The following is a 17428-nucleotide window of genomic DNA, read 5'->3' as shown; positions in this document are numbered from 1 at the left end:
GAGGAGTTTATTTGAGATTTGGCTTACTGTGTTAGGGTTCAAAAATTCATGGACTTTGGGGTTCATCTTAATCCTTTATGACGAAGAGACAAAGTATTTCTCTTTGCTACCCAGGTGACTAAATAGTCTTTGCTTGATGTGATTTCAAATCCCCAGAGTCATGAAAATGGTCTTGGGAGCTTTCCCCTCCCTTTTTCGTTTTAGTAATTGGGCGGGGGGTGGGGGTGGGGAGTCTTTCTCTAAAGTTGGAAGGCAGCCCTGAAGAAAGCAGTTAATAATTGTATCTGGTTGCAAATGTCCCCAGTGCCTGAAAGACCATTTTGAAACAAGGAAAGAATGTTTGAGTTGGCATCAGAATCCCTCCATTCAGATCCTAGGACTTTGGGGGAAGGATAGATTCCTCCCTTGGACCTCCAGCTCCTCACCTGTAAAGTGAGGCAGCTGCACCAGGTGGCCTCTCAGGTGCCTTCCAGGTCCAGAGCTCTGTCTGGTGTTTCTGGGAGGGCCATGTGATCCCTGCTTCCTAGCAGCCTCGATCCTTTCTTCCTGAAGAAGAAAAGGTTGGGGACGGTGAAGTTGGGGTGATGCTTTGTTGACTGTCTTTTGAATCTCTTTGTCCATGAGCAGGGCTTCCAGGGTCCAAACCTGATGTGATCTCCCAGTTGGAGAGGGGAAAAGCACCTTGGATGAGAGATGGTGAATTCCCAGGTGAGTGAGGAAAATTGTCTTCTTTCAGAAGCAGCAGCCCAACTAGTTCCCAACCAGTGGCCAGGCAGCTGGTGAGCTGCTGTACCTGACCTTAATCTCAGGGGATCCAAATGTGGACAGACATTAGAAGACTGATGTTTAGGTGCTAAAGGTGGTGGGCAGTTCCAAAATAGCTTTGTGAGGAGAATTTCAAAGTAAATGTGTGCTTCTCTGAGGTGGAAGTCAGGAAGGGGAATTCGTCCCAGCCCTGGAGACCAGTTACATGTTCACATGGGCAATAAGGCCACTCAGTCATTTAAAAAATTTTTTCTGTTCTAATTAGTTAACATTCATCTTCTCAATCTTCCCATACCAACTCTCTGTATTCAATTGAGAATACAAGAACATAAAATTTATTATAAACATATATTATTATTGTCCATGTCCAAAAAACTCTTTGACTCATTCTGTTATCCTGGACCTTCTCCTTTCAGAGGTGGGCAGAATGTCTCCTCATCCATCTACTGGAATTGTGGTTGGTAGTATTCCATAACATCGATACACCCAATTTATGGGCAACCCTCAGAGTGCCATTTTTTGTGTTGTGAATACATCTTTGAATCACCCTCCCTTTAACTTCACCTCCTCCCTTCTTTCCTTTCCTTCCTATTTCCTTGTTTTTAGGAAATGTATTTCTGTGTGTGTGTGTGTGTGTGTGTGTGTGTGTGTGTGTGTGTGTGTGTGTCTTTTCTCTTCAATGGCCAGTTCAGATGAGTGATGTTCAAGGGTCACTTACTCTCCTCCGCTCCTTGTTTGTTGAGATATTGGTTTGCGCTTGTGATTATGTGAGAAATTTTCTCCTCAACTTTCCTTTCTCCTTTCCCTGCCAAATCAAATCCCTACCCCCCCTTTTTGTGCCTGTGTCCCCCTTCCCCTCTCTTTCCTCTTCACATCCTTACAGAATCACTCCCAGACCTTGTCTAATGAGACCCCCCCATGACCCCTGACAATAACAAGGTTTAGCGGTAACATGGATCACCTCCCCTCCCCATCCCCGCCAATGTTTGAATGTAAACAGTTTAGGCTTGCTTGATTTTTTTATCAATATTCATTGTTGTTGACCTTTTTTATGTTTCTCTTCCCTCCTGTTTCATGTTCATAGTTTCTAGTCACCTTTGATGCATCACTGTTTCATTAAGAGCCCATTTTTTCTCTGTAGCATTAGACTCAGTTTTATTGGGTGTGATACTGTTGGCTGAAAGTCCATCTTTTGCCTTCTGGAATATTTTGTTCCAAGTTCTCTGCCCCTTTATAAGCATGGTTGCTAAATTCTTTGTGACACTGCCTGTGGTTCCTCAGGACTTGAAATTCTTTCCTTCTTGCTTCATGTAAGATTTTTTCTTTGTCCTAGAAGCTCTGATTTTGGGCTAATTTTGTTCCTGGGAGTTTTCATTTCAGGATTTCTTTAAGTGGTGGACAGTGAATTCCTTTTTGACCTTTAGTTTGAATTACTCTGAGCAAGATTTCTTGAAATAGGATATCTCAGTTCTAGGCTTGCTATAAAATACCTGATATCATTCTCTATTTTTCCAGTTTTGAGTCTCCATTTTAATGCCTCTTGTCTTATGAATTCATTAGCTGCTTTAAATTCTTGCTTCATCTCTTCCAAGCATCCTAATGGCATTTCTATGAAGCAGATTGATTTTCTCCAAGGTTTTGCTTGTAAATGTTTCTTCTGGGTTTTTGTCCTGAGCATACTTGCACCATACTAGCTCATTACAGAGAATTTCTTTTTTTGCTGACCCATTCTTCTAGCCTTTTCCCTGACATCCAGATGAATATTAGTTTAGGGCTAGATTCTGTGGCACTTGGTAAGAGGAAGTCTGGCTTAGTGTTGCCTCTGCTTCCTTGGTCTAGTCCAGGATCTCGGAGCTCAGTGCTCCAAAGGGAAATGATCAAGGGAAAAGTCTTGTTCATTGACCCGACTGAGGTTTAGGTCTAAGCACTGGAAAGCTGCTAGACTCCACCCCTCTCAATTAACTGGGAAACCCTAATGGGTCAGAGTGATGGAATTCCAGGTTTCCCTTTGGTTTGGGACTTCTGTCCATGCTGTTTGACCCTAGACTGAGTCAGCTGCTGCAAAGGAGATCTTGCTCTGCTTGGAGAGTTCTGGATGCCTTGGCCTCTTCTGCTAGCCTCTGAAATGCCTCTTGTCTTGGTACACCTGTCCTGTGTGCAAATCCCTTTCTCAGTTACCTTGGGTCTGTGCCCTAAAACTGAATAGTAGCCTTCAAGGCTATATATTTAACAAAATAGAAATGAAAATCGACATTTGCTTCTGTGTCTATTCATTAAGTTTTTTGGTGATTTTTTTTCTCCCTAGTTATCAGTGTGTATGTTATTGCTTTGACGATGCTTTTTTTCCACTTTGTATCACTTTATACAACTTTTTCCATAGGTCTTTGTATTCTTTTTATTACTTCTTTTTAGACTTATTATTTATTTTTATGTTCCCATAGCTATTGTTTTGACTGTTCCCTATTAGGAACATGGGTTGTTTTTAGTTTTTTTTGCATTTGAGAAAAAAAATTCCCTGTATAGTTAGGGTTTTTTTTGATAAATTTGGTAGACCTTATGGTATATTGTCATATTTTCCAAAAATTCTTCAGTAGGTCATAGTTTCACTACCTGCATTGAATTGTTTTTCATATTTGCCCATTAGAAAGGGTTTAGGAAGATCAGAGAAGGTAAAAGTCATTGTAAGTCAAAAAGTCAAAATTGTGATGTTCTCTGGGGGGGGGTCTCAGGACCCTCCCTGCCAAAGTCTTTTTTTTCAAAAACCCAATTTTATATTTTTCTTACTCAAAAACAAAGTTAGCAAAAACTGCCTCAGACCTTCACTGGAGTTGACTTGCTTTCCTTGGTACTGACTGTTGTATGAATAATGAGGGTGGACTGGTTAACTCAGTTCCTTCAGTATTCTGGGCCAGAACAGAGGGAAGTTAATACCTCTCATTGTTAGGTTTTAATTTGGGTGTTTTTTTCAGGTTTTGGGGTGTTTTTTTGTTTTTTGGGGGTTTTTTTGCAAGGCAATAGGGTTGGTTAAGTGGCTTGCCCAAGGCCACACAGCTAGGGTATTTATTAAGTGTCTGAGGTCAGATTTGAACTCAGGTACTCCTGACTCCCAAGGCCGGTGCTCTATCCACTGCACCACCTTACTGCCCCCTAATTCTGTTTTTTTTTAGGATCAGTATTGCTAGTTTGTTTTTTGAATAATTGTGTTTCCTTTGACCACTACTAATATATTTCTAAGAGAAAAGCAAGCGGAGGAGTCATCTCCTAAAACTGGGGGTGGGAAACCTTTTTACTGACAAGGGTCATTTGAATATAACATTCATAGGGTATATTTGGTCAAATAATTCACCCCTATAAAGCTACTCGATTTATTAAGTATCAAATCCCATCCAGCAATGGCAAACCCATACAGCCAGGATGTTCCTGCATCTGAATGGGATTCATCACTACAGATGGTCAGTAAGTTCAGCATTTCCTTGGAGATGAGGGCCAACTCATTCCAATTTTTGTTTTGCTCTTATTTAAGGAAGCTTTTTCTTAAATCAAGGCTATTTCAGACTCAGCAATCATCAGTTACTACTCTGGGGCAGAAAACAATTCTCTTCTGTTTGAATGTCCTTCACCACTGTACAGCAAGAATTGGATGCATCCTTAGATAAGATTTTATTTCTCAAGTATCTACACTTGTCTCTTTTTCAGCAAATATTCTTGTTTTTTATTTTACTGAGAGAATTGGGGTCATTTATTGGCACAACTTGCTTCCTTCTTTGAGAACTGATTGTTTAATCATTTCTTGCGATGTTAAAAGATGAGATCTTCTCTTTCCCAAGTCTGACCTCTCTACTTGCACCATTGATTCCCTCTCCTGCAGGATTTATTTCTCTCTCTCTCTCTCTCTCTCTCTCTCTCTCTCTCTCTCTCTCTCTCTCTCTCTCCCTCTCCCTCTCCCTCTCCCTCTCCCTCTCCCTCCCTCCCTCTCTCATCTCTTTCAGTCCATTGGCTTCTCCTTTTCTCCTTACAAGCCATATCTGTATGTATCTCATAAATTAATGATATCAGGCCATTATTCCAGGTCCCTTATCTGGGGACCAGGTCAGTATGTCATTTCTTTCTCTCTTTTCCTTTGCTTTTGATATAATTCTGCCCGTGAATCACTGAGCATTTAAGCTACTGCATGCCAGCTGAGGAATATGAAGACAAAAGGGAAACAGTTCCTACTTTTTGGAAACATCAAGTGCACATAGAAGAATATACAAAATAAATAAATGCCCATTTTGGGAAGGAGACACTAATATCTGGAAGAATTAGGGAAGATCTCATTGAGAAGGTGGTCTTGAGCTGAACTTTGGAAGAAACTAGAGATTTTAAGAGGCAGAAGTAAGGAGACTATGCAGAGGCAAAGAGATGGGAAACAGAATAGCCAGTGAAGGACTGAGGCCACTTTTGCTAGAGTTTAGTATGTGAAGGAAAGTAATATAAAAATAAATTTTGAAGGTAGATTGGAGCTGGGTAGGGATGGTCTTTTAATAAGAAATAAAGAGTGCACATTTGATCCTCTTGGTAATTGGGAGCCAGGGCAGTTTATTGTACCAGGAACTAATGTTAGTCTAACTGGGAGAAGATTAGACCTGTACAGTCAGAATATGCCCTTGGCTCTGTGTAGGATGAATTAAAAAGGGAAGATTTGAGGCAGGGAGGATTATTGGAAAGCTTTCATAATAGTTTAGGAGGAGAATTATTAAAGGTCATGGTAGTTCTTAGTAGTGAGGGGGGGAAGAATGAAAAGGTTTCTAGAGATAGGAAAAACCAAAGGTTAACTTGAATGACTAGAAGGATGGTGGTGCTCTCATCGGGGTTTGGGATATTGAAAAGAGGGGCTGGTTTGGCAATGAAGATGAGTTTTGTTTTGAACATGAAATGCCTATAGCATTATGAATATATGTCCAATTCTTGGTCATAGAAATCACTTAGTAAACCCTTTTTTTCCTTATTTGTTGCATGTTAGACATTGGTGATCTGGAATGGAAGTAAGAAGAGAAGCTAAAGATCATGTATAAATTTGGGTGTCCTTTCCATGGAAAGGATAATTGAATACTTGATGAGTGATTAAATGAGAGATTATAGAGAAAAAAAAGAACAATACCCAGGATAGAAGGGTGGAGTTTACCTACACATGGATTAGAATTCAGCAAAGAATGAGAACTGAAAGCAGCTTCATGAAAGTCCAGAGAAAAGAGAACTTTCTAGGAAAGAGGATGGCCAATAGTTTCAAATGCTATAGAAAAATAAAAAATATATATTATTATTGGAGATGGCTAGGTGGTGTAGTGGATAGAACACCAGCCCTGGAATCAGGAGTCCCTGAGTTCAAATCTGGCCTCAGACACTTAATAATTACCTAGCTGTGTGGCTTTGGGCAAGCCACTTAACCCTATTTGCCTTGCAAAAACTTAAAAAAAAAGATCATTATTGAAAAATGACTATTAAATTGTGCAATTAAGATATAATTGGTGATTTTGGAGAGAGTTATCTCTGTTGAGTGATAGGTTAGAAGCAGAATGCAGAGATTTTAGAAGAGAGGAGAGGAAGTAGAGGAATTTTCTCAAGGAATTGAGCAATAAGGGGAGAAAAAAGGTGATAGCTCTTATTGATTAGGAGATAATGAAGTTCTTTGGCTTTTCAAAAGAGTGAAGGTAGGAGAGTATGTGTATATCTATCTGTAAACAGTAAGAAAGGAACCCCTAGATGAGAAAAGATCGGTGATAAATGAGAATGAGGGTGACGATGGTGGGCAGTTTGTTGGAGGAAGGGAGGAGATAGAATGAAGAGTACATACAGACAGATTTATCAGCCTTGGTGAGAAGGGCCATTTTTTGATCAGAATGTAGTGGTAGAAAGCAAAGAGGTGGAGACTAAATTAATGATAATTCTCATTTTCATACTGTGCATCATCATTCTTTTTTTTTTTAGGGTTTTTTTTTTGCAAGGCAAATGGGGTTAAGTGGCTTGCCCAAGGCCACACAGCTAGGTAATTATTAAGTGTCTGGGACTGGATTTGAACCCAGGTACTCCTGACTCCAGGGCTGGTGCTTCATCCACTGTGCCACCTAGCTGCCTGTGCATCATCATTCTTTATGGAGGAAATCACACTTTTTGTTTGCTTCTTTCAGATTCTTTTATTCAAGAGACTAAGTCTGAAACTGTGGACTCTACTCGAAAGCAAAGTATTTATATAAGAGTACCATCCCAAGGAAGACTCAGAAAGGATGACATCAAGATAGAAAAGACCTGGGAATGTGATGTCAAATTAGAGAAGAAGAACAACCAGAGGAAACAATCCAGACAAGTAATAATCTCTCCAAAAAATCTTGCTAAACAGAGACATTTCCATGAAAGTAATACAAATGGGAGAAAGTTCAATTTAGGATCAGTCTTTGTTCCAAAACAGAACATTCCTTTAGGGAAAAGTCACCAGAATTATGGTACACAAGGAAATAACATCAAACCAGTATCAGACATAAGTAAACATAGTAAAGTCTCTAAAGGGAAGACCCTTTCTAAGTTTAATAGTAAGAAGTCCTTCAGTTATCACTCAGACTTTGTTCAGTTTCATATGATGCATTCTGGAGATAAACAATGTAAATGTAAAGAATGCGAGAAAGCCTTCAGTAAGAGCTCACATGTTGCTGAAAACCAGAGAATTCATCCTGGAAATAAAAGTGAATGTGAGAAAGAGCTAAGCCATAGTGGAAGCCTATCACAAAATAAGAGGGCTATTTTTGGAGATAAACCCTTTAAATGTCATTATTGTGGCAAGGCCTTTAGTAACAACTCAAGCTTGATTCTGCATCTAAGAATTCATACTGGTGAGAAACCCTTTGAGTGTAATGAGTGTGGCAAAGCCTTCAGCCAGAGGGGAAACCTTAATGAACATAAAAAAATTCATACTGGAGAGAAACCCTTCAAGTGTAATGAATGTGGCAAAGCCTTCAGCAGCAATTCTAGCCTTACTCTACATCAAAGAGTTCACACTGGAGAAAAACCTTTTAAGTGTAATGATTGTGGCAAAGCCTTCAGCCAGAGGGGGAACCTCAATGAACATAAGAGAACTCATACTGGAGAAAAACCTTTTGAGTGTAGTGAGTGTGGGAAAGCATTCAGCCAAAGGGGCCACCTTACTGAACATCAGAGAATTCATTCTGGAGAGAAACACTTTGAATGCAGTGAATGTGGGAAAGCCTTCAACCATAGAGTATCCCTTATTGATCATCAAAGAATTCATACAGGAGAGAAACCCTTTGAGTGTAATGAATGTGGAAAAGCCTTCAACCAAAGAGGGCACCTTAATGAACATAAAAGAATTCATACTGGAGAAAAACCTTTTGAATGCAATGAATGTGGGAAAGCCTTTATCCATAAGGGAAGTCTTACTGAGCATCAGAGAATTCATGCTGGAGAGAAACCCCTTGAATGTAATGAATGTGGCAAAACCTTCAGCCATCGGACTTCCCTATATTCTCATCTGAGAATTCATACTGGAGAGAAACCCTTCGAATGTAATGATTGTGGGAAAGCTTTTAGCCATAATGCATCTCTTATTTATCATCAGAGAATTCATACTGGAGAGAAACCTTTTGAATGTAATGAATGTGGGAAAACCTTTAGCCATAGGAGATCCCTTCTCCATCACCAGAGAGTTCACACTGGAGAGAAACCCTTTCAATGTAATGAATGTGGGAAAGCCTTCAGTCAACGAGGGAACCTCTTTTATCATCAGAGAATTCATACTGGAGAGAAACCCTTTGAATGTAATGAATGTGGAAAAGCCTTCAGTCATAGTACATCCCTTATTTATCATCATAGAGTTCATACAGGTGAGAAGCCCTTTGAGTGTAATGAATGTGGGAAGGCATTCAGCCAGAGGGGGCAACTCAATAAGCATCAAAGAATTCATACTGGAGAGAAACCTTGTAAATGTAACGAATGTGGGAAAACTTTCAGTCAGACAGGACATCTACTTAGACATCAGAGAGTTCATACTGGAGAGAAACCCTTTGCATGTAATAAATGTGGTAAGTCCTTCAGTCAGAGAGGAAGTCTTGTTCTTCACCAGAGAATTCATACCAGAGAGAAACCCTTTCAGTGTGGTGTGTGTTCAAAAGTCTTCAGTCATAGGACATCCCTCATTTGTCATCAAAGAATTCACAATGGAAAATAAATTGATAAATATAATGAATTTGGAAACTTCTTCAGCTTTGGTCATCCATGAGGATCATCATAAACAGAAGCTACCAAGAACCAACTAATTTGGTAAATCTTAACCACAGGGAATACCTTACTAAGTACCAGAAAATTCTTCATAATGGAAAACCCATAAGTATAATAGCTGTGAGAATGCCTTCAGCATTAGCTGAACCCTTCAAGTACCAGAGAATTCATATTGAAAAACCGTACAAAAGTTGTAACTGACAAAAACTTTGCTATGGTTCATGCCTCATAAGGCATGAGAAACTTTATGTTGGAGATTAATGGTTAATGATGGGCATGGAATATTCTGGGGGAAGCTTCATGAAGAACTGCCACTTGTCAAATATGGTATAATTAAGATGGGAGACTTCACCACCAACTACGCTATTATTTGGTTCTTTAAGAAAGGAAAAAAACAACTATCTCCCTTTATCATTCTTCTTGTAATACATATCAGCTGCCTTCAATAACACATTCTGCAATAAGTATGCTTGAGCAGGATCTGAAAAGGCATTTGAATAACCAAGATTGCAAAATTGTTTAGTAAAACCATTAAAGTGTTATATTTATTTAGTCACAAGGGTTTCTGTTCTCCCCATACTTTTCTTAAATTTTTTCTTTTAAAAATTCTAAACTTACTATCCAACAACAAATAATATAGTCGCACAAGCAAGAATAAAATATTGTACTTGAAACTATAGACCCCATTCTTTGCAGTTTTTTAAAACAAAATGGGTACATTCACTTGAGGAGGCCAGTCATCATGGAATAGTGGGTTGTGGACTATCTGACATACCTTTGTGGCCTTTGGTAAGCCACTCAACTCCTCTCTGTATAATGAGTAAACTTCCTAGGAGTTAGATACTAACAACAACAAACTATTTCTATTGTGAGTACCCAAAGCGTTCTAGTCACCCAAATTTGCAACCTTCGGATCATCTTTTGTTATCCATTCTCTTAATCCATCTGTTACTGACTCTTGAATCTGTCCTCTTCTTCCCCCTTAGTTAAAAACTTTTAACATCTCACACTTGGACTAAGGTAATAGCTTCCTGATTACTCTCCTCATCTCTTTTCTTGAAAAGAACAGTTTGATCCAAGTGGTGTGATCAAAGAACCAGACTGCAAGCATTTAAAGAATAGGATTTGAAAAAAAAAAGAGAAACCCCTAAGTGTAGGTGGCTTTTTTCCATCTTGAAATAATAGGTCATTTGGAAATTAAAAAAAAAAAATTGGTGTAGGTAAAGTGCAAAGTGAGATCCTCTAAGCAGCATGGGATATTGTCTAATGTAGGTAACTTGAGGATAAAAAGGAACAGACTTTGTAGGGAGTAATTTTTTTAAGGCTATTAGTATATGAAAAGTTGAAAAGAAATATCCAGTCTTGGTTTTTCCTAAGCAATCAGTTATCTCCTTTAATATACATATTTGTTATAAACTCTCATTGCTGCTGGGGAAAGAGAAATGCACTCTCCCTCTTGCCCAACCCCTTGCCGAAAATACAGTGGATAAGAGTACAAGAAGAGAGCAGTTTCCAAAGCTCACTCTTGTAGAATATAGAAGGGAGAGGTTCCATGAGATCACGTACCCTGATAATTAATTGGCAGCCATATATGAGTCAGCCCCTAGTCACTGGAGACTAGTCAGTTTTTTTACATCTTCAGAAATGCTCTAGGATAAATGTCTAGTTCCATGAGAGTTCTTCAGAAATCTCATCGAGTGGATTAATGGGAAAATTTATCAAATTGAGCAACGGTGGTTCTTAACCGGTCTACTACAAAAATGTGTTTAAAAAAAAAAACAATGTTCATTTTAAATCAAGGAATGCCATGTTTTGTTGGACTTTTCTCAAATATATTCATAGTGTGAATTTTTTAATTTATGTGCTGTAATATGTTGATAATATTTCTTCTGTATACCAACATTTCATTCCTGCAATAAACCCAGCTTAGTTATTAGAATGTCAACTCCCTGAGGGCATGAATTTTTTTCTTTTTATCCCCAACATGTAGCACAGTGTCTGGCACTTTATGCTAATCTCTAGGTGATTAAATAATGCTGTTGATGGATGATGAATAATTTTGTACCCATGTTTTATAAATTCATATTTAGGGGGGTTTTTTTGCATGTGTATTCATTTTGCTGAAATTCACCCATTTTAGTACCAATCAGAATTTTTTAAAGGGTACTATTATTATTCATGAAATTGAATAGGAGAATAGTAAAATACACATGGAAAAGCCTTCTGAGCTTCAGACATCTTCCCTTATGAGCTGACTGGTGATTACTTGGCCTCCTTGGCAGTCTCGGTTGGGGCCACCCTCTGTGTCTTTTGTAGGACCTCTTACCTTTCCTCATTCCCTGACCCATTCCTTTACCCCTTCCCTCAGCGCTAAGCAAAATGTCTGGCAAGGAGTGATACTTAATATTTATTGACTGAACCATTGGGAGGAATAAAGAATCTTATACCCAATTTATATTTTTTACATTGGATGCTTTTTAGAGAAACATTTAGAATTTTGAAACATAACTCATATAATTAACATCATCCCTGGGTGTATGAGTTCATGAACTTTATTGGCATGAGAATGGTGACTCTCTATTTAGAGGTTCTCTAGATTGAACTTAGACTTCAGACTGTGTATGGCAAAACTGACAGAGTTCTCTAGCCCCTGTGCTTCCAGCCATAATCCTTAGGAATTAGATAAATGAATACAAAATATATTCAAAGCAAAGTGATTTGAGGAGAAAGACTAGAGGAATCTCAAGTCCTACTGACTTCAGGGCTGGTGCCTCATCCACTATGCCACCAAACTGCCCCCAATTCCATGGTTGTTAAGAGGGACCCAGAAAATGTCTTTGTGTCACTTCTTTTGACTTTTATGTGAGCACAAACCTTGGTGAGTTCTCTTTTTAGGCAAATGAAGCATTTGGCATTGGAATAATGTGGTCTGCCCTTTGGAGTTGTACTCTCTGCAGTAGAGTCTGAATGCTTAGCAGTTTAGCTCAAGTTTCTGGTAGCTTATTAAGTGCCAGTGGTGAGGCAGATGCACTATTCTAAATGCTGGGAGGTGGCACTTAGACTACACCTTCTTGAAGAGAACCAAAGGGATAGAAGTGGTAAGGGCACCATAATGCAAGAAATAATAAAAGAAAACTGCTTAGAACTTCTGAACTCAGAAAAGAAGTGCCAATTGAAATAACATTCAGTTGTGTCTCATGGAGGAGAGGCAGGAAACTTGCAAACGCCAAAACTATAGTTAAATTTTACAAATCCAATGTTCAACCAAATGTTCTTTAAATAGAAAAGTAAGGAAATTTGAATAACAAGATCATTTTGAAACCACAAAAGAGAATGGAATTACATCCTGAAGAGCAAAGGTGCTCGAGAATAAATCGAAGGTTACATGTCCTTTCTGTTGGCAAATTTTACTTTATCCCATTCCTGTAATTTGTTTGCATATAGTTGTCTTCATGTTGTCTTCCTTACACTGAGTTTAATAAATGTTATCTACCGATATTCTGCAATCATAAGCCTAATAATGGGGGAAAGAAGTGGATAATCAATGAGAAGCATCTGAAGCATTCCTATCATAAAAAACCCCAAAACATAAGTGTGACTGCAAAAACAAAAGAAAATCTGTCCAGACCACAGAAAAAAAAAAGGAAAGGTATCAGGGAAAACATTCAACAAAATGAATTATCCCAAGAATAAATGAAGGAAAAAACCTTTAAAAAAAGTTAAAAGGAGATTTGGGTTATGTTGTAGTCAGGTCAGTTGTAAGCAATGAAGGGGAAAAGACTCCTGTAGTCTTTTTAGAAGAGAAGCTTTAGAGAAAACGGGAAGGTGGCAGAGGGAGGGGGTTGAAGAAGGAAACCCTGAAAGATGTGTTGCCACCTTTGTGAATAATTTTTCAGAGCTTAACTACAATTGGAATAGATTATGAAGGTTTTTGAAATTTGATTTTTTGATTTCCTCATTTATAGTGAATTAAAATCCTTACACAGAAATAAGCACTGCACTAATTTGAGGAACTCAGGAAGTAATCAAGCCTTTGGTTTCAGAGTAGTAGATATTAAATGCTTAGAAAAAAGGATGACAATGCTCAATTATAAATGCTAAATTACAAATCTGAAGCTCTATATGATGTTAGGGAATAAGATCCAGGGGCAGCTGGGTTCATTTCTAGGCCCAGGCTAAATGAATGTTTTTAAATGTAAATTCTTTTATTTTGGTGGATTTTTGATTTTATTGTTAAAAAATTCATTTAAAATGATCAGAGTATCATCTAAGATGTCATCATTTTAAGTATTTGGAGTCTAGCTCCATACTAGAATATTTTAAAGAAGTGTAGTGATTTGATTTCAGTGAGAAACCACAAATAAAGGCTTCCTTTTTGGAATATCCTGTGCAGAGTAGTTGAAGAATCTGTTGGATGGACTAGAAAAGAAGGCTGGAGGCAGGAGAGCAATGAAGAGGCATTTTTAGAATGTCCTGGTAAGATGACAGGAAGGCCCAGGCTAGACTGGCAACAATGGAAAGGGAGAGAAGGGAATGCAAGGTCATGAGAAGATGGGAGCGGGAAGGAGAAGTCAAGGACCCCAGATATTTTTATCCTAGTGAGGTAAATGCGATCTGTCAAATCACAGAATCTAACATAGCCAAAATTGGTCCAACTAAAGTATGTTTGAGGGATCAGTGATAGCCAAAGATGAGGCTGTTACTTTCACCCTCAGGGATTGGACCCAACAAGGTACTGCTCCAAGACCTTGTTCAGGGAGGTGATGCTGGAGGAGCACCTTGTCTTCCCACTGGAGATGCTCAGTATCTCCTCAGGATATTGTGAGTCTTCCTAAAGGCTGTGGGCCATTGCAAGTGCTTGCTTTGTTGGCTGCTGCCAGCAGTCATTTTGAGAAATGCATGAAATGAATCTTTCCTTTACCAGAAGAACCATCTTTCCTTAGTACATCTACACCTTATCAGTTCTCCAATGGGAGCAGAACTTCTGGCCCCTTCCTCCCAAGACAAGATTTCCTTCTAACCAAAGGCCACACAAAGAGATCTGAAGATAGGAAAAATGCCCATTCTCTTCATCAGGGAGGGCCAAATGGAATCATTATGGAATCTTTGCTCCTTCCTCACTTCCTGTGAGTGCCATTCAGAACTCCCTTGGATTGAGAATTGAGATGACCCTGCCCCTAGCCCCTTCTTTCTGTCCCTTATGTATGTCATGTTTCCTTTGAACTGCTTCCATTCCACCTTCCTCATAGGTGTCCTTCCAAACCAGCTCAACTCTTCCCCCCTGTATTTCTGAAGGTATTTCCCAAGAAGGACAAGACTGCAGGCTCCCTTTTGGTCTGGACTTTCTGCACTGGTTGTGCCACTGCAGGCTTCAGATTTGACTCGAAACTGTAGCTAAGTCCTCGTTCTGTTCCTGGGTTCAAAAGCCCCAGTTGCTGATGCTGAATTTGGGCTTCCTTCAGCCTTGGTCTTGCTTCTGATTCTTACCCAAGAATGCCACAAGTGGTGGTAATCCACCTCAGACCCTGTGCCCTAGTCAGGCTGTTTGTAGGGTCTATCCCTTTAAAAGCTCCTCCTGACCCTGTCCCCAGTGACCATAGACCTCTCTGTCTCCCTCTACCCTATGGGTTCCCTGTGACTTGCTTTTTGGATTTCCCCATCAGGCTCCAATCTAGGGGCATGTTCAAGATCTGGAGGAGTTTGGGGGTGGGCAAGTTTGTTGTTCTTATCGTGCTGCTCCTTTTTTTCTCTGCCTTCATTCTATACACATATTCAACTCCACATGTCCCAAAAATGAATTTAATATCAACCCCCCCCATCCCTCCTCATGTTATCAAACTTCCTTTTTGCTGTTAAGGGCACAATATATCTCCAAGTCCCCAAGACTTGCAGCCTGAGGTCCCCTCATTTCTCACCTCTAATCAATGGCCACATCCTATAGAGTCTACCATTGTAGCATTCACTGAAGACTCCCCTTTCTCCTCTCTGCCCCTGTCAAGGTCAAGAACACCCCACCCTTGCAGCAGTATTAGTTCAATAACCTCATTTGGTTGGTTCTTGTCCTTTATCAAAGACCAAAATGACATCATTATGTCTGAGACAAATGACAGTGTGTCCAACTGGGGCTGATCAGACCAATACAAGCTCGGAATGCTCTGCCACAGGTCTGGCACAAATAGTCCATGTGAACCTTGGGGTGGACACTCTAAATTTACACATGTCACATTTCCTTTGAGATGCTTCCATTCTAATTTCCTACTAGAGTGCAGCCCCCTCACTGATGAGGGCCTGGCATGTTGGGTGGTCCTGTGCCAATGTCTCCCATGCTTCAAAATCAATTCTAAAGTTCTTCAATACTTTCAGGCTGTCTCAGTGTCGCTTCTTCTGACCCCCTTATGAGCCTTGCCCTGTGTGAGTTCCCCATAGAATAGTCTTTTTTGCAAGTGTACATCAGGCATTCTAACAATGTGTCCAGCCCATCATAGTTGCACTTTCTGTAGTAATGTTGGAATGCCAGGCAGTTCAGCTCAAGAAAGACCCTCAGGGTCTGGCATCTTCTGCCAGGTGATCAATTTAAATGGAGGTGATTCAGTTTCCTGACCTGGTGCTGGTAGACTATCTAGGTTTCACAGGCATAGCGCAATGAGGTCGGCACAATAGTCATTAGTTTTAGACCTCTTCTCTCCCGCACTTTCTTTTGGAGCCTCCCAAATACTGAGCTAGCTCTGGTAATGCAAGTGTCAACCTCATTATCAAGGTGTATCTCCTTGGAAAGGACATTACCAAGGGAAGTGAACTTGTCCACATTACTCAAACCTTCTCCATTTGCTGTAATCGATGGTTCTACATATGGATGGTGCCATGCTGGCTGATGGAGCACTTAGGCTTGCTTGGTGTTAATTGTTAGACCAAAATGAGCACAAACATGAGAATCGAACCATACTTTGTTGCATCTTGGCTTCAGAGGCTGCATTGAGGGCACAATCATCCACAAATAAAATATCACACACCAACACTCCCTCCACTTTTGTCTTGGTTTGTAGCCTTATTCTTATTTATCCTCAGTGAAAGTGTTTGATAACATGACTGAAAGCATCATGCTATAGAAACAAATGTAAAGACTATATTAGATTGCTATAGGGAGGGGAGAGGGAAAGGAGGGGGTGGGCAGAATTGTAAAATTCAAAACCCTTACCAAAAAGAATGATTGGTAGGAACTGCCATTGTATGTAATTGGAAAGCAAATAAAAGCATGAAAGCAAAGGACACATCCTTGTTTCATTCCGGTGGTGACTGGGAAATCTTGGGAGCATCATCCAGTACCCAGAACCCAGGCATGCATACCATCATGGAACTGACATACAATACTGATGAACTTCTCCAAGCAACCAAATTTTGATGTAATTTCCCATAAACCCTCAAAATAAAAAAGGCCTTGGTCAGATCTACAAATGTTGTTTACAGACTTCTGTTCTGTTCCTGTCATTTTTTTCTGGAGTTGTCAGGTAGCAAACACCATATTGATTCTTCCTCTACACTTTCTGAAGCCAAAAATGGCTCTCAAGGAGGTGACCAACTTCCAGATGAAGGATCAGCCTTTTGAGAGGGACTCTGGCAAGAATCTTACCAATGATGAATAAAAGAGAAATACCTCTGTGATTGTCATAGGACAATCTGTTCCCTTTACCTTTATAGAGATGATGGAGGCATCCTTGAATTCTTAGGAGATAACCTCTTCCTGCAATTTCAGTCAGTTTTTGGATGAGCAGTGAACCCCCCAACCTTGTAGATCTCAGCTATAGAATCTCAGGTATAGAATCAGCATCAGGTGCTTTGTCACTTGAAAGGAGTCTAACGGAATTCAAAACCTCCTCTGCAGTTCAAACTTCAGCAAGGGACTGAATGACTTCAACTTGAGGTAAATGGTCAATGGCTTCTGCATTGATTGATGATGGTCTGCTAAGAACACTATGGAAGTGGTCAGCCCATCTCTCTAGGATCACGTCCCTATCGTTATTCAGTGTGGATTCATCAGCACTGAGTAGTTGAGATGCACCATATGTCTGGCCCATAAATAGTCTTCAGGGCATCATAAAAGCATTTTGGTTTGTTACTGTCTGAAGAAAGAAAGCTGAATTTCATCCGCCTTCTTACTGAGTCAAGAATCCTGTGTCTCTCTAAGTTGCACTTATACTTTACTTTTGATGGAATTAAATGCCTCCTTCTTAGAAATGGCTGAACTGTCCTGCTAGTAAACCCTGTGGAGTTCTCATTTCTCATTTATCAGCTTCTGTATTTCCCCATCGTTTTCATCAAACCAGTCTTGGTGTTTGCAAGTGTTCTAGCCCAATTGAGCAAATGCTGTGCCGTACACCAGATCTGCCCACTCTTTTTCTGC

At 39.8% G+C, this 17428-nt stretch overlaps 1 protein-coding gene and 1 long non-coding RNA gene across 2 annotated transcripts in view; one reads left to right on the top strand and one right to left on the bottom strand.

Moving 5' to 3' along the window:
• The window catches only part of LOC141512464 (uncharacterized), a 55930-nt gene that overhangs the window by 17198 nt on the left and 21304 nt on the right, over positions 1–17428 (top strand). The window contains exons 7-8 of the mRNA XM_074221435.1: positions 628–708; positions 6933–8973. Of these exons, the coding sequence (XP_074077536.1) occupies positions 628–708; positions 6933–8973 (2122 nt within the window). The remainder of the gene's footprint in view (positions 1–627; positions 709–6932; positions 8974–17428) is intronic.
• LOC141512485 (uncharacterized) overlaps positions 1–17428 on the bottom strand; it is a 37867-nt gene that overhangs the window by 11600 nt on the left and 8839 nt on the right. The gene's annotated exons all lie outside the window — the stretch shown is intronic.

Source organism: Macrotis lagotis, chromosome 1 (assembly GCF_037893015.1).
Source record: "Macrotis lagotis isolate mMagLag1 chromosome 1, bilby.v1.9.chrom.fasta, whole genome shotgun sequence".
In the NCBI taxonomy this organism is placed as follows: Eukaryota; Metazoa; Chordata; class Mammalia; order Peramelemorphia; family Peramelidae; genus Macrotis; species Macrotis lagotis.
Note: the sequence above shows the minus strand (reverse complement) of the source record. Positions and strands in the feature narration are given on the sequence as shown.